At 43.0% G+C, this 21,591-nt stretch overlaps 1 protein-coding gene across 2 annotated transcripts in view; it reads right to left on the bottom strand.

Annotated features, from left to right (window-relative positions):
* The window catches only part of Afg3l2 (AFG3 like matrix AAA peptidase subunit 2), a 36,019-nt gene that overhangs the window by 10,665 nt on the left and 3,763 nt on the right, over positions 1-21,591 (bottom strand). Inside the window, exons 3-11 of one of the 2 annotated variants that reach the window (XM_060377139.1) lie at positions 21,447-21,524; positions 19,255-19,358; positions 18,991-19,143; positions 16,589-16,663; positions 14,243-14,367; positions 11,283-11,556; positions 7,180-7,317; positions 1,173-1,326; positions 76-183 (exon numbers count right to left, since the gene is read on the bottom strand). In XM_060377139.1, coding sequence (XP_060233122.1) covers positions 76-183; positions 1,173-1,326; positions 7,180-7,317; positions 11,283-11,556; positions 14,243-14,367; positions 16,589-16,663; positions 18,991-19,143; positions 19,255-19,358; positions 21,447-21,524 — 1,209 coding nt within the window. The remainder of the gene's footprint in view (positions 1-75; positions 184-1,172; positions 1,327-7,179; positions 7,318-11,282; positions 11,557-14,242; positions 14,368-16,588; positions 16,664-18,990; positions 19,144-19,254; positions 19,359-21,446; positions 21,525-21,591) is intronic. The other variant, XM_060377140.1, reaches the window with a different exon arrangement.

The raw sequence follows: 21,591 nt of genomic DNA, 5'->3' as shown, positions 1-21,591 counted from the left end.
AAGGGGAAAAAGAGGTTATAGTGAGAAACATCTCTACCACAAAATTTAGATTGAACCTAGTGAATGCCATCTCACCAATAAAGATCTGCCTGTCGAAGCGGCCTGGCCTTAACAGAGCTGGATCCAGGATGTCTGGCCGATTTGTGCCTGCCAGGATGACCACATTGGTGGTTGTGTTGAAGCCTAAAAAGGTGGCAATAAAAATGTAGTCAGAATTAAATAACACAGGACAGACAACAAGACTGCCTGGCAGTGGAAGGGCACCGCAAAGCCATACCTGTGTTAGATATTGTTTTCTATTATTACTTAGAATTTTTTAAACTTTCATGTGTATAGGTGTTTTGCCTGCAAGTATATCTGTTCTGTGTCTGTCTCTCTCTCTCTTTTATTTTTGGTTTTTCAAGACAGAGTTTCTCTGTGTGGCCTTGGCTGGAACTTGCTTTATAGATCAGGTTAGCCTTGAACTCACAACCTTGAACTCTGCCTCCCAAGCACTGGGATTAAGGGCATGGGCCACTGTGCCTAGCTTTCACTAACACTTTTTAAACCAAAAACTTGAATTATTTTTCTCACTAGTCACCTTGTTCTTAGATATAATAATCACATTTTAAAGTTTTGGCAAAAATTTATTCATATTTTTACAAATACTTATTATAGCTAAAACACACTTGTACATATAAATGGGATGCAATATGACACTTCAGCATGAGAAGCAACGCGTGATTATCAGATCAGGATAACCGGACATCCATCACTCAGACACTTAGGACTTCGGCAGACACACTGGAAATGCCCTCCGCAGCTATTCTGAAAGAAACAATTGCCAGCTGCTATGATGGCTACTCTTGATTGTCAACTTCACTACATCTGGAACAAACTAGATCCCAACGGCTGGGCACACCTGAGGGCTTCCCTTTTTCTTCTTCCTTTCTCTTAACTAAATCACTTGAGGGGTGACAGCCCACTTTAATCCTGTTTTTTTGAGGCGGGAAGATCTACCCTTAACCTGGGCCACACCTTCCCCTGGCAGCCTATGTAAAGCACACGGGAGAAGGAAGCTTGCTCTCGCTGCCTGCTTGCCCTCACACTTTACTTTAAAGGTTGTTACACAGTAAAATCCTTATGCAGAGACAGCTGCCGGTTCAGTCTGACCCGGGCAGGCAATTGCTCACCGTCCATCTCCACAAGCAGCTGATTGAGTGTGTTCTCCTGCTCACTCTGTCCTCCAAAGTTGCCGCGACCCCGCTTCCTTCCCACAGCGTCAATCTCGTCAATGAAGAGAATGCAAGGGGCATTCTTCCGAGCAAGGGCAAACAAGTCTCGGACCTTGACAGAAAGAAATCTGAGTTACTTGTCAAGTAAGTGAAGTGCTACTAGTGTAACAAAACTATCCTCAAAACAGGGCATGTTGACACATGCCTGGACTAGTAGCGCTCAGGAGACTGGAGTAGGACTGCAAAATGGAGCACAGCTTGAGCTACTAGCAAAACCCTGCTCCCTCGCTAAAGACCATTAAATCCTAATCTTTCTGTGAGTCACATTATATATCCATATCCAGCTATTTTTTTCAGTTATAAATAGTGGGGCTGGTGAGATGATTCAGTGGTAAAGGTGCCTGCCACTGAGCCTACAGACCCGTGAGTGTGATCCCCCGACCCACCTAGTGGGAAGAGAGAACCAACTCCCTCAAGTTGTCCTCTTACACGTGTACATGTTGTGACACACATAACCACGCACAAAAATAAATACAAACATAATTTTAAAAAATTTAAGAAACAAAGAAGTGGAAAATGATAGTAATAGCTACTGTCATAAGGGAGTTCAATATTACTTCTGTAATTCATAAGTTACTGTGCCCTGACTCTGTCTGCATCTTGCCCTGCAGATACATTGTAGCTGACCTCTATGTTTACCCTGAGCTGGTCAGTTTGCTTCTTCCAGGCTCACAGTCCATGCCCAGGGCAGCAACTAACAAGGAAGGGCTCTTAATAGGCCTCACACACAGGGCTCTGTTTCCACATCTGCCAGCTGACGCACACAGAACTGGCAATGAGGTTCTTGCCCACAATTCACAACAGGGGCATGGTTGGATCCCCACACCTGACTAGAATACTCTTAAGACCACAACTTGGGAAGAACCAGCCTTGGGCCTCACCACCAGCCTCAGGCCCTTCCAAGTGCACAGCCCAGCTCCCCCCCCCCCCCCCCGCTCAGGTTCCTATCAGCTTTCCTGCCTAGATTCTGGATTCCCCCCTGAACATACCGCCTAAAGCAATTCATTGCAGCTTGTGAACTCCCAACCCAGCTCCAGAGCTATGATGCAAAGACCTCTGGCTCTCAAGTTCAATCCTTCACTCCTGGCCTTAACTGGAAGTTGGCACCCCTGCAACACTTTCGAGAGAAGATGCTTGCACATTGCTCTCAGGCCAGCTGCGGTCTACCCTATTTCCTATTACTACTGCTATTTTAAAGATATTATATATATATATGTGTGTGTGTGTGTGTGTATAATTACTCTTATAATATATATATAATTACTCTTAACTTATTTTACCTGTGTCTAAAATGTTAACTTAAACTTAAAAAAATGTTGTCAAAGTACAAGGTGGTGTCACAGTACCTTCCAAACACGAGGATGAGCTTTTAACCTTAAACTTCAGAATTCTACTGACAAGTCTTTTTCCTTTCATGTGGCAGGCCCACTCTCCTTGCTAAGGTCCTCCACACTCCTGATGACTGCTGGGCACTCTTCCCTTTGTGGGTGTGCACATGTGTGTTGTTGCTGGACTCTCAGTTCCCTGACCCATTCAAGGCCAGCAAAACCAGCAAAACTAAGCCTTCTGCAAAACCAGCTGCATGCTGTCCATCCTGCCTACCCCACCCGCCAGACTAGTTCACCATGCACATCCTCAGCTTCTCACATGACCAAGGCTTCCCTCCCCTCTGAGCTCCCCCACCTGCAGGCCTAGCACTATTCATACCCCATCTTTAGCATCCCCTCTCCTTATAAGGAAGTTAGTGGTGGATCACCCATAATCTGACCCTCTCTTCTATTTTTCTGGGACTTATCTTCCTGCAAATCCATATTAACACACCTGCTGCATTAACTGTAATCATCACTGATGCTAAGATCCCCAGCACTATACTCGCTACCAAATGATAGCACACCACTTTCTACAGATTAAAAGACACATCCTTATGCTTGGCAAGCACTGGATGGCACCTTACACTTTGACAGCACTTTTTTCCATTTACATTAATATTTTAGCCACAGGTAAAATACATTAAAAGGTTAAAAAAAAAGTATTTCTTTAAAATTAGCCCACACTTTCTGATTTCAAACTTTACAGAGCAGTAGTCATCCAGAGTATGGTGCTGGCTTAAGAATACAGATCTGCAAGAGAGAACTGAGAGTCTAGAAATAAACCCATGGTTGACAGTGCCAAGACCATTCAGTGAGGTCTTGCTATTTTCCATAAATGATGCTGGGAGAGTTGGACACACATATGTATTAAAAATGAGATTAGGACTTTACTTCATGCCACACATAAAAATTACCTAAAAATAGAATATGACTTGCCTATAAAAACAAAAAACATAAAACTCTTGGAGGAAAGGAAAGCATAAGAATAAATGTTCACAGCCTTCATTTGGAATGGAGTCTTAAATATGATACCAAAACACAAGAAACAAAACTAGATAAAGACTTGCATCAAAATTAAAATCCTTTTTGATGGTGGCTACAGATGGCTCGGTGGCTAAAGGTACTTGCTGCTCTTCCAGAGGACAAGTTTAGTTCCCAGCACCCATACCTAGCAGCTCACAACCACCTGCAACTCCAGCTCAGGGGGACCCAATACTATCTTCCTACCTCCTCAGGTTCCTGCACACATTTCCCTCTCCTCTTTCCTTTCACTCACATACACTCTCCTTCCTTCTCTTTTCCTCTCTCCTAATACACTCTCCTTCCCCCTCTTCCCTACCACACACACACACACACACACACACACACACACACACACACCACACACACACCACACACACACAATCATAAAACTTAAAAATCTTTTTAAAAAACCCTTTGTGCTTCCAGATATGCTGGGCATGGTGGCTCACACCTTTCATGCCAGCCCTTAGGAGACAGATATCTGTGATTTATACAAAAGACCCCTTCATTTACCTAAAATTACAATCCACTATGTTAAGAATTAATGACTTTTGGCTCGGCATTGGTAACTTATACCTTAATCCCAGCATTCACAAGGCAGAGGCAGAAGGATCTCTGTGAATCTGAGGCCTACCTAATTAACACAGCAAGTTCCAGACTAGTCAAGAACTACATAGTAAGATTCTGTCTCAAAGAAAAAAAGTGTTTGCAAATCAATTGTCTGAGTAGGAATTAGTAGCCAGTATAAAAGAAAAACTTCTGACCAACCAATAAATAAATTAATTAATAAAAGTAAAACCAGAAGGCAGGGCCAGGGAGGCAGCTCAACATGTAAAAGCACCTGCTGTACAAGCCTGATACCTTGAGGTTGATCTCAGAACCCACGTAAAAAGGTGGCTGCAGTGGTATATTATCTGCAACTCCAGCACTCCTACAGTGAGATGCGAGTGTGCGTGTGGACCAGCCTATACCACATGCAGAAGGAACATGACAGACTATCTCAAAAGGTAGGACGAGAACTGCCTCCCCAAAGCTGTCCTCTGATCTCCACATGCGTACCATGGTATAGCCATGCCCACTGGCACACAATAAACAAAGGTAAGTCAGGAATGGTAGTGCACATCTATGAGCCCATCCTTTGGGAGACAAGGCCAGAGTACTGCTGTGAGTTCAAGCCACACAGAGCTACAAAACAAACACCAGGCTAGCCAGGGCTACATAGTAAGACCCAATCTCAAAAAACAAAACCAAGGCTCACAAGATGACTCAGCAGGTGAGAATGCCTGCCACCAAGCCAGAAGTCCTGAGTTTGACCCCAGGACCTATGGAAGAAGAAAACCAACTACTGCAGATTGTTCTGATCTCTACAGGCTGCCTGGTATGGACACTCACACATGATATGCATACATGCATGCATACATACACACATAAAATAAATAAATGTAAGCAAACAAACAGCACCCCCACCGAGGGAAAAAAATCATATCCACAAAGCTGGAATGGTGGCTCATGAGCATCAGAAGTTCAAGGCCAGTCTAGGCTGCCAGTCTAAAACCCTATCTCGCAAACAAACAACAGAACAAAAACACTGGGGCCTGGAGAGATGGCTCAGCAACTAAAAGGACTTGCTGTGCAATCATGGGGAACAGAGTTCGGCTCCCAGCACCTAAGTAATGAACTGGGCATCCCAGCACATGCCTGTAAAGGATTGCTGAAACTTGCTGGCTTTATCCTAGGTAAGAACACTAAGCTGCAGGTTCAGGGAGACACTGCTCTAAAAGGAATGTGTGGAGTGAAAGAGGAAGATATTTAGCACTCTCTTCTATTTTCCACATACATAGACCCAAATACACACAGGCATACACACATGTACTCTCTCCTACAGATGGATACACAGAAATTTAATAACTAATATTTGAAGACAAACAAGCTAGCCAGGCAATGGAGACACGTGCCTTTAATCCAAGCAGTCAGAAAGCAGAGGTTGGCAGATCTCTGTAGGTTTGAGGCTGGCCTAGTGTATAGAGCAAGTCCCAGGCCAGCCAGGGCTACACAGAAAAACCCTGTATCAAAAAAAACAACAAAACAACCAAACAACAACAAACAAATCTAAAAAGCTATCTCTGGAAGAAAGACATAAACATAGGATCAAGGAAATGGCCTAGTCTGTAAAGCCTCTACATGTATGCACACATGAACATACTGACACAAAAATGTAGATATATCACATATACATACAAAGAGAAATGGCAGTATGAAGGTGAAATAAATTTAGTGTCACTAGTCAAAGAAATGCAAATCAAAGGCAAAGTAAGATGCCTCATTATGCTAAAAAGTCAGAATGTGTTAGTGAGGAGCCTTCAAAGTGTTGGTGGAAATGTAAAATGGCACAGATTCTTTGGAAGATGCTGTGGTAACTTGAAATATGCTGAGTGAAAAAAGCCAGGCATACAAGTCCACATACTGAGTAGAGCAGTGCACGCTGGCACCAGCTACTCAAGAACTGGATTCAGGAAGGTCATCTGAGCTCAGGAATTCAAGACCAACCTAAGCAACAAAGCAAGATCCCATCTCAAAAAACAAAACAAACACAAGGGGCTGGAGATATAGCTAAGTTGTTAAGAGCACTGGCTGCTCTTCCAGAGGGCCTAGGTTCAATTCTCAGCACCTGCACAGCAGCTCACAGCAGTGTGTAACTCCAGTTCTAGGGTAATCGACACTCTTTTCTATCGCTGTGGCCACTACATGCACATGCAGGAAAAACATCTATACACATAGAATAAAATATATATATATATATTTTGAAAAATACAAAACAAAAAGTCCAAAACAAAACAGATCACACATTATACAATTTTGTTTATTTGCAATGTCTGAAATAGGAAATCTATAGATGTTAGACTCTGCTTATGGCTGGGACATAGGAAGATTACCGAAGGACCTGGGTTTCTTTCCTTTTTTTTTTTTTAAGATTTATTTCTTTATTATGTATACAATGTTCTGTCTGCATGTACACTGCATGCCAGAAGAGTCCACCAGATCTCATTAAAGACAGTTGTAAGTCACAATATGGTTGCTGGGAATTGAACTCAGGACCTCTGAAGAGCAGCCAGTGCTCCTCACCTGTGAGCCATCTCTCCAGCCCCCTGGGTTTCTTCTTAAAGTGACTAAAATGTTCTAACAATTGTTCTAAACTTTTCTAACTGCTCTAAACTGTTCTACCAGTTGCATAGATCTAAAAACTATTTAACTACAGTCTCTAAAAAAGCATGTCAATTATTCAATTAAGACTCAATAAAATTGCTACCAAAAAAAATTAATCACAAAGTAAGGCCAGTTATTGAAATATATAAATCAGGTCATCTTAAGAATGGACTACAATGTGGCTGGGGTGAGGAGGAGGGATGGAAATCACACAGGCCCTGCTGGGATAGCCTTAGAAGACGGAGTCCTCACCCGCCCACACCCAGGGCGCTGGGTTGGAATACAGAAGTTCCGTCAGCAAGACTTACTCTGGCTGGACCAACACCAACAAACATCTCCAGAAACTCAGATCCACTGACGGTGATGAAGGGGACATTGGCTTCTCCAGCTGTGGCCTTAGCCAGCAGTGTCTTCCCAGTACCTGGAGGACCGGTAAGAATGGCACCCTTCAGACAGAAAGGAAAGGTTACATCTAATCAGAATTGTGAGAACATAAACTGCACATCTGTAATCATTTCAAAAGGTACCTCTGTCTCCAAACCCTATTGATAAATGGAATATTTATATGATAGCAGAGTCTTTACAGTGGTAAGGATAAGAAAGGGATTGTTACAGTTTATAAACAAGCTGGTGACAATGTGACATGAAGCTTCTTCCTCAGGAAAACACCAAATGGCACACGAGCTGGTGCAGCAGGAGGGCCCAGAGGAACCAGGAGCCCAAGATTAGGAGGCCACTGCAGCTTCTGAGGAGGATTCCGAAGCAGTCTTGGGGGCCGTGGTCAGGGCCTGGCTGTGGTCGAGGCTGCAGGGCTTGTGGAGGTAAAGCCAAAGACAAGGAGTGGATCCCTGACACTAAGCTGGGCCACCTGGTTAAGGCGTAAAGATAAAGCCCTTGGGCGAGATCTACCTGTTCTCCCTGCCCATTAAGGAATCTGAGATTTTCGACTTTTTCCTGGTGCATTCCTAAAGGATGAGCTTCTTAGGACCGTGAGAGTGCAGAAGCAGATACCGGCTGGCCAGCAGACCAGGTTCAAGGCTTTTGTCAGTACTGGGGACTACAATGGTCACATTGGTCTTTGTGTTAAGTGCTCCAAGGTGGCAGCCACGGCCATCCGAGGGGCCAGCATCTTGGCCAAGCTTAACCACTGTCCCTGTGCAGAAAGGCTCAAGGGGTAACAAAATTGGCAAGACCCACACTGTTCTGTGCAAGGTGACAGGCCGCTGTGGTTCTGTTTTGGTGCATCTCATCCCTGCTCCCAGAGACACTGGCATCATCTCTGCTCCTGTGCCCAAGAAGATTATGATGACTGCTACACATCAGCCAGGGGCTGCACTGGCACCATGGGCAATTTTTCCAAGGCCACCTTTGATGCCATCTCCAAGACTTGCAGCTACCTGACCCCTGACCTCTGGAAAGGGGCTGTGTTCACCAAGTCTCCTTATCAGGAATTCACTGATCGTCTTGTGAAAACCCACACCAGAGTCTCTGTTCACAGGACCCAGGCTCCAGCTGTGGCTACCACATAAAGGTTTTTTTATACAAGAAAAATAAAGTGAATTAAGTTTGTTTAAAAAAAAATGTGATGTGAAATCTTAAATTCTTTCCTTATAAAGACCTTTGTGCTAAGCTGCAGGGTAGACTTGGGTAGTGTGCAGAGAGCATTCTCAACACTACAAGGTTTGAGGTTTGTTTGGTTTTTTTTAATGGTTAGGTTTTATGGTAGTGGTCGGGATTTTTTTGTTTGTTTCTTGTTTTTTAAGCTCTCTCCCTAATGGTATGAAAAGAAAGATCAGCTAGGCTCTAATAAACTGCTACTTAAATAATAAATGAAAATACACAGCCAGGTATTGCTGGCACATCCCTTTAATCTCAGCACTTGGGAGGCAGAGGCAGGTGGATCTTTGTGAGTTCCAGGCCAGCCTGGTCTACAGAGTGAGTTTCAAGACAGCAAGGGGCTGCACAGAGAAACCCTGTCTCGAAAAACCAAAAAATTAAAAAACTAATAAAAAAAAAAGGTAAAAAGTGTAAGTCTACGGCCACAGCACCCTGAACATGCCTGGTGCCCGATCTCATCTGATCTGGGAAGCTACGCAGGGTTGGGCCTGGTTAGTCGTTGGATGGGAGACATACACATACCATACTCTCAATTTACAAAGTTCTTTTGTTCTTTACAAGTAAAACTGGTTTTTGAATCCATATAATTAATAAACATTAGCACTGGCTTTTATTTTCATGAAAATGTACAAGTCAGTAACTACTTATTATAAATGAACACCCAGCTTTAAACCTAACTGTATTGTGGTAGTTTGAATGAGAAACGTCCCCTAGTCCTCAGGGTCTGAATACTTTGTCTCCAAATGATGACACTATTTGGAGTGGCTAAGGAGGTCTTGCCTCACAGAAGGAAGTATGTCCTGCTGGTGTTCTCTGAGGGCTTAAAGACCTGTACCATTGCCTTTAATCCCAGTACTCAGGAGGCAGAGGCAGGTGGTTCTCTGTGAGTTCCAGAACAGCAAGGACTACACAGAAAAGAAAAAAAATAAAAATAAAACAAACAAACAAACAAAAAAACCCTCACAAACAAACAAACAAAAAGACCTGCACCATTACTAGCTCTCCACTTTGTGCTTGTGGTTCAAAATGCGAGCCCTCGGCTTCCTGTTCTTTCCACCATGCCTGTGTCCCACCATCATGGACTCTAGGCCTCTGGAATCAGCAGCCCAAATAAACTCTTTTATAAACTGTCTTGGCCATGGTGTCTTATCACAGCAGTAGAAAATTACCTAGTACATTATGAATTCACCCCCATTCTTTACTTCCCATTAAGTGACCAACTATACACTGTTCTGCCTTATAAATATACGTGACTCTTATTTCCAAATACTGTGTGTGGAAAGACTGTAATACAACACTTAAATACTTTTAAATTTTGTTTCTCTCAATCTGTCTAGGTATGATGTGAATGGGCACTAAGTAACAACAATTATTTAATCATGAACACAATTTTTTATCCAAACAGAGAGGACATGAAAATCACAGAAATGGGGCGCTGGAGAGATGGCTCAGAGGTTAAGAGCACTGGTTGTTCTTCCAGAGGTCCTGAGTTCAATTCCCAGCAACCACATGGTGGCTCACAACCATCTACAATGAGATCTGGTGCCCTCTTCTGGCATGCAGGGATACATGTTGACAAAACACTGTATACATAATATATATATTTTAATCTAAAAAAAAAAGGAAAATCACAGAAATTATTCATTTTACAAAGCTTTTATCAGCCCAGGCTTGGAGCATGCCTTTAAGACCACCATGGGAGACAGAGGCAGGCAGATCTCTGCGAGTTTGAGACCATCCTGGTCCACAGATCCTGTCCCATGCCAACAAGGGCTACACGGTCAGACCCTATCTACCAAACAAACAAAGATTTTCTTTTACAAAAGATTTTATCTGTATTTATGCATGGATGTTTGTGTATATATGTGCACATGTAAGCAAGTGCCTACAGAGGCCAGAAGAGGCCATTGGATTCTCTGGAGCTTGAGTTACAGGTGGTTACAAGCCACCTGACATGGATGCTAGGAACCAGACTCCAGTTCTCTCAAAGAACAGCAGGTACTTGGTCTTAACTGCTGAGCCATCTCTCCAGCCACTAAACATTTCTTTAAAGTAAACTTTATTAGTGAATTATTTTACCTAGTTACTTCACAATTAATGCAAACTAGGCCTCATGGCACAGATCTGTAATCCCAACTCCTTGGAAGGCTGATAAGAGGATAGCAAAATCAAGGCCTGCCTGAGTTACAGGAAGAGCTCAAGGCCAGGCCAGGCAACTTAATGAGACTGTTTCAAAAATCTATGTAAAAAGAGGGCTGGGAGTATCTACTACTCAGTGATAAAGTACTTGGTCAGCATGCTCAAGGCCCTTGGCTCAATCCCCAGGACCTCCACCTATAAGCAATCCACTCAACAAATAGCAACTTGCTGCTTTATGCCGAGCCAAGGGCTGCAAAGCTGTCATGCTACCAGCTCAGCAGCTATGAGGTATGTGCTGCAAGTGAGCATCAGACGCTCAGTATCAGGTGCGAGCAGACGGCCTCACTCTGGGGCAGAGGAGACTGGGCCACTGCACTGTGACTATTTGACCAGAGGCCATAGCTGCCAGGGGAGGGGTTCCTAAATCAGAGGAAGAACAAAGCCAATCAAAGACTTCTATGAGGAGAGAAAAAAAACAAACATTTTTAGAAATACACAAAATCCATAAATGATATACAGAAAACAGATTACAGAACTGATCAGACAGAAAAAAAAATTCAGAAAAAAAAAAAAAAACAACTAATTGAGTAAGTAATAAGTAACAGCTTCAGAGACACACAAGTTTGGAGTTAATTGTCTCCAAGTATCTTTTTACCTTTGGGATTTTTGCTCCTAGGTCTTGATACTGCTTTGGGTTTTTCAAGAAATTCACGAATTCCATTATCTCTAGCTTGGCCTCCTCACAGCCAGCTACATCTTTGAACTTCACATCTATCTCATCCTTTAAGACCTTGGCCGTAGTTTCCCCAACACTGAAGAGTCCACCCATTCCCCGGCCGGCCCGACCAATGCCAGCAGGCCCTCTTCTTATGGTGTAGAGCAGAAACGCGATAATGAGTACCGTGGGCAGCATGCTCAGAAGGAAGGACCTAGAGACAACACAGAACAGGCCAGCGTGTGAGACTGTGGTAAGTTTCCTACCTGATTCAGACATCAGGGCCAACAGTGAAAATCTTCAGAAATCTACCATTTCAAAAATCTACTATTTCAAAATATTCTGTAGTTTATCTGAGGCACACAAGATTCTTGGCATGTTTCTATCTCTAAAGTAAAGTCATGGAATAACAAAAGCAACATGTATGCTCTTGATATTTTATTCCTCTCTCAATAGGCAGAGGCTGGTACTGGCAGCTACTACTCTTATATCTGAGCTTCTCTGCTTTCCAATTAATCAGTTAATTGTTTAGCATAATCCTGGTGTGAGTCTCAGGCTCCAGTTCTCTTACTGGGAGGCCTCAACTTCACGAAGTGTCTTCATTTAACAGCATGCTGGTTTGGAAGGAAATGTATACAGTGTTTAACATCTGCTGTGAAGCTGTACAGGCATCTCTTGTAACACACGTCACAGCTTTCTTCCAGCAGAACCCCTCCAATACGGTGCCTACAAAGATGCTTCAAAGCCAGGGGTATAGCCTATCTTTTGTCTTAATGACTTTTATTTAACATAACTTTTGGGTACAAATATGCTATATTTTTATGTGTTTTTAAACAGTTAGAAAGAACCAAGGGAAAACAATCTGCACTGGAAACAAGTTTATAGAAAATTGCAATGAACTTATGAGCATCCATAATCTAAAACCAGAAATCTGAAATGCCTGATAATCTAGAATTTTCAGTGCCAACATACGTTTTAAAAATTTAGAGTTTTGGAGAAATCTGTATTTCAAGTTTTGGCCTAGGGATGCTCAATCAGTAAAGTCTATGGAGACATTCCAAATCCTGAAACATTTCAGGCCCCAGGCATACCACACACAGACTATCCAACCTGTGTTAATTGCAGTCTTCACCTATACCAGCTTATCAAATTAGGTAACCACCTTAAGATCTTTTACAAAGGCATCTCATCAGCTATGTGGCATCATACTAGAAAGAGGGAAGTCGACAGAACCCAACCCCAGAAGTCTCTAGCTACGAGTAATACCAACAGTGCAATTAACATACTAGCTCTTGGGCTGGTTTGTTCTCACATATAGAAAAATGATAGTGTCAACTTCTCTGCAGAATTGGCTGTCTCACAGGCAATTAAATGGACTTAACCTCTGCATTTAATTTTCATTAAGCACTGGACTACAGGTATGCACGCCATGACCAACCACAATGATGCTGAGCGAGTGGCCTACTACAAATCTACATCTGCAGCCCACATACCCTCAACACACAGGAGCACTTGTTCAATTTATAAGTGCGGTTATTCAGATAAACCCTAAGAAAGGGAATCCTGAAGACAAAGAAAGGATTTTTTCTTTTTTAAAGTGTATGAATGTTTTGTCTAAACAGATGTCTGTGCACCGTGTGCATGCCTCATGCTCACACAGGCCAGAAGTGAGCATGGATCTCCAGGAACTAGAATTATAGCTAGCTATGCACTACCATGTGGGTGCTGGGAATGCCAGCCAGTGCTTTAACCCACTGAGCCATCTCCCCAGCCAGAAAGAATTTCTTAAATCCTTTAAAACTATCCACTATAAAGATAAGTGAGAGCTAAAGGCAGTATGCTACTCCTTCATATATGGCTGTTCATGCAAAACCTATACAAAGACAGCACACTGGACCTAACACTCTAAACCCTGCTTAATGAAGAGAAACAATCACACAGAAAAGAAGTGCCAAAACTAAATTACTAATAATTTATTTCTCAGTTTGTAATGGTGAGATGGCACAGCCGTTAAGAACACTGGCCATTCTTTCAAGGTTCTCAGTTCAACTTCCAGCAACCATGTGGTGGTGGTTTACAACCACTGATATGGGATCTGATGCCTTCTTCTGGTGTGCAGGTATACACACAGACAAAGCACTCATTCACACGACTACATGAACAAATAAACCTTAAAAATAAAGACTTCAGGTCCCGCCTCTGAGAAAAAGGTATCAGACGGGTCTGATGCTCTTTGGGTGGATGACACCTAAATGAACATCGGTACAAAGTCCCAATTTATTTCTAATATCAGAGATCAGACCTCTACTCTTGCCTGATGCGTCTAAAACAAAAAGGGGGAACTGTAGAGAGCTGCGGAATGCTATGCCTTAAAGATGGAGCTGGTTTCTGCCTTCCACCTTCCCGATGGTGAGTGCTCTCTGTCACGAACAACTCCACATTTGGCTAAGGCTGAGGATCTGGCTTGCTTCCATGTATGTGGACCTATCTGCATTGCCCCCGTGGCACGCCTGGGTTGGCTACCCAGAGGCTATTTAAGCTGTGGGCTGGCTTTCCCCAGGGTCCGAGGATTGTTCAAGGTTCCTGAATAAACTGCATTGAAAAATAAATAAATAAATAAATAAATAAAAATTAAAAAAAAAAAAAAGACTTCAAATGTACAGCCCTGTCACTTGGTGACAAGGGATGGTGAACAGCATACAGCAGAGTAAATGGTACTCAAATCTGTTTTCTTTTTATCATCTATTTGTTTTTCCAGCTTTTTGAGGCAGGGTCTTTCTATGTACCCAAAACTGGCCTCTAACTCATGGCAATCTTCTCGCTTCAGCCTTTCTAGTGCTAGGATTATAGGTATGTGCACCATATCTGGCACAAATCATGTACTTAAAATGATTTCTTACCCATCACTTTCAGCAATGTAGACCACAGGTACCCGGTTCTCCCCTTCTATGCCCAATTCTTGCTGCAAAGTCTCCAGATTCCGCTCAAAAGTGTCTACACTGCCGATATTAAACCAGACGTACTGCTATAAAAACAAAAACACAAATACCCTAAGAAGGAAGAACAAACAAAATTTTGGGTTTTCTAAAGCATTTAACCTGTTAAGAATTTTTCGAAAACACTAAATACCTATAAATAAAAAACAACAAAAATAAAAGCCTGGTTTTAAAGACATGGTGACTTTTTTTTAACTTAGTGACAACATGTGGCAATCTTTGCAAGTAAACACTTCCTTAGCAATATTCCTCACTGGCTTGAGAACCATAAGCCCAAGGAACAACACTGAGATTAGAGAGCTGGCCAGTAGTTAAGAGCACTGACTGCTCTTCTATAGGACCCAGGTTCAATCCCCAGCACACACATAATGGGCTAACAATGCCTAACTCCAGTTCCAGAGGATCCAAATCCCTCCTCTGGGGCCTCACAAACACTGCATGTACACAGTGCACAGACATACATGCAGGCAAAACACCCAAACACACAAACTAAAAATAAAATCTCAAAATAAACATTTTTTTAAAGAAGAAATTTAAAAACCTACCTGAAAAGAAAATTCTTTCAGTAGATGAACAAAGACTCTTTTCTTCTTGTCCATTTCTCAGGGGCCTATTTCCAAAGTAAAACCCAGTATGCTACAACAGTAGCAGCTCATGTCAGCTCTGCACACACTGTGAGGCCGCTCTAAGCCCTTGGTGTGTACATTAACTCATTAACCTTGAGAATCCTCCAAGAAGTAGGATCAGGGTAACTGTGATAATCAAAACTTGGCCAGCAGAAAAGTACCAGAAATGCTAGCTGGGTACTACCTTTCTAAGACCTAGGACCAGGGAATTCTTGAGGACCCTGGGGACAAATACCTTAAGGAACCTGGGGGAGACAGCTCTTCTACAAGACAACACAAAAACAAAAGCCCCTCAGGACCCACAGGAAAATGATTCCAAATCCAAGGAAAATCGAAGACCAAAATCTGAGATGCACAAGTCTCTTCTATGAAATGGGACAGTATCTGAATACCGTATCTTATATACTTAGTTCTAGATGACTTAACATGGTGAATACAATGGCAAATGCTACAGAGTCTTCATAATCTACTGGCGAACAGTGATGGGGAAAAGCCTGTACACATTCAATGAGGCCAAGAATGACCCTGAGACCCTGATTAAAGCACTAGGATTACAGTGTGCACATGAGACAACTATGATCTTAAGATTCAGGGCTGGGGATACAGCTCAGTGGCAAAGTACTAGCTAAGCACCTATGATACTGCAGGTCCAATCTCCAATATCACAAAACAAGCAAACAAGACCAACAACCTTGAGATATAAACCTTTTCTGTGGCACAATGGAAAAATAAAAATAATACAATGCTATAAAGTTTAGATGCAAACATTTGTGCATGCAAGTCCTAGAAAATGAGGCCTCTCTGTTATCAAAGTTGTCCTTTGGAGATAGTACCAAGGACAATACTAACAGGGTGAAACAGACAGGAAAGAGTGATCTCCAAAAGGGGATGCCTAATGCAACCAGAATAATGGTTAGGAAACAGCCTGGAAGAAAAGTCTGGCCCTGGCAGAGGACAGTAGGACAGCAGACACCCACGTAGTAAGAGTAGGGTTGGACCAGGAAGGGCTAGCATCACCTGGGAGCCTCCCACCTCTCTTCACAACTTCCTCTATGCATCTGACACTTCTGCTGGCAAAACTAGCAAATTCAGGTGTAATGAACTATGCCTGTGCACTTTTAGGGGCTGAAGCATGAGGACCACCATGAGATCAAGGACAGCCTGGGTTACAGAATAACTCTGTTTTAAAAATAAACAAAACTAGGAAAACAAATGGATATCACAAAAAAAGTTGAAGAAAAATTAACAGGGAGAATCCTAAACTGATTTGAAAGAAACCACCTCAACACACATGGAATTCAAATTTTAACATTTCCCCAACTGAACAAATGATTTTCAGTCTTCAACAATCTTATTTTGGAATACTGAAAACTGAGCTCTTCCTCACTGTGTCCTAGGTATAAAACTAGAATGACTACCAAACCCAGCCGACACCAAAGCCTCTCCACACATCAGCACATGCACACACCAGCTGGTGTCAGAGAGTGTCACACCTTTGTCACACCTGATCCCACTGTCCCCACTGTACACATCTAACACAATGCAAGGGATGTTTTCTTGTCAGTTCTGAGCCTGAAAAAGGTTAACTTAGTACTAACTCAGGCCAATTAACAAGATAATTTACCCCATCAACTGGCGTTTTTCCTGGTGTAAAGGTCACACGAACAAAGCGCTTGTTGACAACTTCTAGTCTGTCCACCTAGAATGTCAAAAACACAAATATTTAAACACGAGTCTTCAGAAAATCCTTGAGATGCTATTTTACTGTCATTTCTTAAAGGTGTACGGCAGGCTGGGCATGCTGATGCATGCTTCTAATCCCAGCTCTTGGGAGGCAGAGCCAGCCCACTCTCAACAGCAAGTTCCTGTGTGAGAATAAGGTGGAGGGGTGACAGTACGTGAGAGGTGGCTCAGTGGTGAAGAGCACCTGCTGCTTTTGCTCATGATCTGGATTCCGTTCCCAGCATGACACAGTGGATCCCAACCACCTGGATCTCCAGCCCCAGTTAGCCAGCTCTTCTGACTTCTGGACCAGGTGCACGCATGGTGCAGACATAAATGCAGATACTCATTGACACACGTAAAAACAAATAAACCTTCTTCAAAAAGGCATATGACATCTTAATCTAAACAATAACAGAATGACACCTCTAATGCTGGGGAGCCACCCTGTCTCAAACATGACGCTGGGCTGAACTACATAGAGTACCCCTACACACATAACCCTGAGTGACATCTACATTCACTCTGGCCTGCTTTCAGGCTTTCTAGGTGGCTGTTCTTATTCACCTTTCCTTTTCCTCCCATCGTTACGTTTGCAAGGTTTACCTACACTGGCATTTTGATTCTTGGACCCTTGTGCTGGACAAGCACACTCCAAGTTACCCACCATGCTCATGAAAAGTTAGGCTGTCTCAGTCTGTACACAGTCCTACCGAATGCTGCAATGAACATCCCTGTAGAGAACTTCTGGAATACCTCTTCAGATGTTCTTCTAGGATGCATTGGATACACAGACAGACACACAAGAATGAGTTCCAGACTATACAGTCCTTCAGTTTCCTGTCAAGCTGTTCTCCACGGCAGCTCTCCAGTTTACACTCTTCTCCAACAAGGATTCTTACTCCTCTCTAACACTTAGTGTTACAAGATTTTACTTTTTTCATTTTCCCTGAACATCAAATAGTATATACTTGTTTTCTGTACTCTCCTAATTCTATCTGTGTTTCGAGTCATTATTATTCCTATCAGTTTCATATGTGAGATAAAGAGAGGGGAGGTATGGGGGAGGCATTAGCATGCCACAGCATGCATAAGGAGGGGCAACTCTGTGGAGGTCGCTCTCCTTCCACTTCACATGGCTCCTTGGATTAAATTCAAGTCATCAGGTTTCATAGCAAATGTTTTTAACCACAGAGCCATCCTGCCTGCCCTATATTCTGATTCTTAATGACATTCTTTCCACCTCACTTCTAATAATGCTCTTGAAATACCACATGTGAAGAGCAGTGACAGCAGGAATCCTTTAAGACATGTTTATTTCTCATGTGCTGCTTTTCAGTAAGTCTGCAAAATGACGCTGACAAACTGAAAGTAAGGGTGTTCCAGAGAAACTGAGAGAGTGGGTAACTGCTCTGTCTGGGAAGGAATGCTGAAAGCAAAACGGTGTTTGCCTCGGAGGTGGCCAGATGAACATAACTGTGTTAGAATAAGTGAGTATCTGCCCATTTATAGAGCTTAAAGCTTGCTGAATAAATAATAGGTTTCTGTGTCTATTATTTGGGAGCTAGAGTGGGTATAAGAAAAGGCCCTTACTAATGCCATAATTCAACATATCTATGTTTCTTTTGCTTTTGTTTGTTTTTGCCTGTTTGTTTTCTAAAAGAGAGAAAGAAACCATGGAGTTGGACAGGTGAGGAGGCAAGGAGGATCTGGGGCAAGGGAAAGTATAGCCAGAATATATTATATGGAAAAAACTGTTTTCAATAAGAAAAAAAAACCAAAACAAACAAACAAACAAAAAAAAAACCTGGATATTATACAGAACAATGGCATTGAACTTTATGTAACTGTATAAATCCCTTACTTAGCTCTATGGAAAATTAACTCAAATCAAAGACCTAAGACTATCTAACTATCAGAAGAAAATAAAGCACAAAACTTTCATAACACTGGATTCATCAACAATTCTTACAACCCCAGGTACAGGAAACAATAGAAACATGAAATTTAAGACTCTGGAGCCAGGAAGATGGTTCAGCAAATGAAGGTGCTTGGAACACAAGCCTGACAATCTGAGCACATTCCTTGAGACCCACATACAGATGGAAGAGTCCACAAGGTTGTTCTGTGACCTCTGCACACTGTAATAACTGTAAGTTTACTAAAAATTTCAAGAAAATATCCAGTATGCAAACTGTTACTTTACGATGGACAGTGTGGCTAGGTGAGCGTTGGCCACTCTGTGGTCTACGGAACTGCTTTAACCTTCTGAACTCAACAGCCCCAAGCCCCGACACTACTTACCACTCCTTTAGAAAGGTAGTTATTGACAAAGTCTTTCCATGTGATTTCTCGCCCAGAGCTCTTGAACAAGAAGTAGATCATGACTCCACCCCAAAAAAGAGAAGTCCAAAGAAAGTACATCCTGAAATCCTTGTCATCCCATGGAAAGTCACCCTAGACAGAAAGGGACACACAGTTTCTGTGAGGAAATAAGATCTGTGTCCTATGTGGGATTTTCTTGGGGCCACCAACCCAATCCCAAAAGCCAACAGTTTGAAATCAAACCTTCTGGAACCTGGACCACCAGTGTGAGTCTTCTTTCTTGCCACGGCGCTTCCCGCCCCCACCACCTGTACCTCCAGAAGACCGGGGGCCAGATGGTTGTGATTCTGTCACAAACAGAGAGCAGCATGTCCAGGAGGCAGCACCTCACAAGGCCTGCACAGCTCCACACGGGACTGAGGACCTAAAGGAAACCACTGAGTGGCTACACACCAGTTACTGCATAAAACACTATGAGGAAGGACATTAATACAAAGTGACAACAGCCCAGAGGCTCCAACACCTGCCTACAATGACCTAAAGAAATATACACAGTAATCCAATACCCCAGAAGACTGCTACTGTTACGTCCATCTCATACAGGAAAACCTGAGCTAAGGAACTTGCTGGGTAATTTGTTGCCGTGTGACACCTGTGAACAAAGAGGGGTAGGTTTAAACTCCTGAGTCCTCATTCAAAGTTAAAATGTGTGAGCTGGGCTGGAGGTGTAACTCGGCAGTGTTGGCCAACACCCACAAAACTGAGGGCTGGGCTCCCAGCACCACACAGACCAGGTGTGGTGGCCTCCAGAACTTGAGGTGACCAGTTTGTTACTTAAGCCCCGCTCCCCAAGGATCTGGCCCTTTGTAAAGGAGCCAATGTAGTCATCGATTCTGCCACTTCTCTTTCTTTCCAGTGACCTACAAGTACCATTCTAATGTCACCACCTACCACGAAGCAACCTCTCTCACAGATCAGGAGGTAAGGCCACAGCTGTCTGTCACCCTCAGTGGCTTCATGACTCACTCTCTAAACTACTGCCTGCACAGAGGCAGATGTGACACACATCAGCTCAGGCCACCCGACGAGACACAGCACTAAGAAATAGAGTTGGCACAGTGCAGGCTGGGTGGCGATATTCCTAACTACTCTGCGACATGACAGCGTCCGAAGGCTGTAATACACTGTTCATCAATCACTGGTGTGCCGGCCGACTCTTGGACTGTGCCTTTGAGGAACCCTACAGCGCTGCGCATGCAGCCAACACTGCAACCCAGAGCCTGGGGTCTGGGCCCATTTAAAAACAAGGCCTGGGGATGCCACTCAACAGTAGACCAGCTTAGCACAGGTGAGGGCCCGGGTTCCGTACCCAGAACCACCACCAACAAAAGGCCAAAGATTGGGATACCAGCTGGATGCCAGTATCAAATATTGTGTTAAACAGCAGAATACTTATGAAACTGGAGCAGAAGACCTGATGCCACAAGATCTGTCCACCTGACCAGCCTTAAGAAACCTTCTTTAGCCTGGTGTGGTGGCGCACGCCTATAATCCCAGCGAGGCAGAGGCAGGCAGATCTCTGTGAGTTGGGGATCAGCCTGATCTACAAAGTGAGTCCAGAACAGCCAAGGCTACACAAAAAAAAAACCCTGTCTTGAAAAACAAAAAACAGAAAAAGAAAAGAAAACCTTCTCTAAGTCATAGACAGAGCTCTCTTAAGGTTTAGAATTTCAATTTTCAGTTTTAAATTTTAAATTTAAAACACTGTACTATGGAACTAGAGAGATGGCTCAATGGTTGTAGAGTACTTCCTACTCTTCCAGAGGACCCAAGTTGGTTCCCTGAACCCACGTCACCCCCATCAAGTAGCTCACAACCACCTATACCAACAACAACGGGAGATTTGATGGTCTCTCCTGAACTCCGCAGGCACCTGTACTAACAAGCGCACAAACCCACACACACATAATTTAAAATAAATCTTTAGCCAGGTGGTGGCGGTGTATGCCTTTAATTCCAGCACTGAGAAGGCAGAGGAAAGCAGATCTCTGAGTTTGAGGCCAGCATGGTCTACAGAGCAAGTTCAGGATAGCCAGAGCTATAGAGAAAAACCCTGTCTCGAAAAGCCAAATTATCACACCATCACCATCATCTTTATTTTTAAAAAAGCCTGCACTATCCCACAATAAATGTCAAGTAAACTGCCTGTGCTGGGCTTCTAAGACTTTAAAGTATGTGTCAAGGTAACCTACCAAGAAGTTTTAGTTTGGTCAGTCAGTATCGCTCTAAGATGAATTTGAACTACTTCAATGTACAGAATAACAGGAAATACAAAAAGAGAACCAAGGAGTAAAACAGAGTCTACTGAACTTTGGGTGTGTGTGACTACAACTTCTGGCCACTCTTTCTCTGGTAGAAACATCATATTAATTTACCTTTTTTCTCTCCAACAGCTTCCTTAGTTTCACTAGCCTTTTTTCCATTTTTCCCGTTAGGAAAGTATTTTTCAAATCCTGTTAGGAAAAAAAAAATCTTCACACTCAAGTTCCTCAGGTTTTGTGTGTATAATTATAAGGCTGC

The sequence above is a fragment of the Meriones unguiculatus genome, chromosome 2 (genome assembly GCF_030254825.1).
Source record: "Meriones unguiculatus strain TT.TT164.6M chromosome 2, Bangor_MerUng_6.1, whole genome shotgun sequence".
Classification (NCBI taxonomy): domain Eukaryota; kingdom Metazoa; phylum Chordata; class Mammalia; order Rodentia; family Muridae; genus Meriones; species Meriones unguiculatus.
This window is presented reverse-complemented; position numbering and strand designations above follow the sequence as displayed.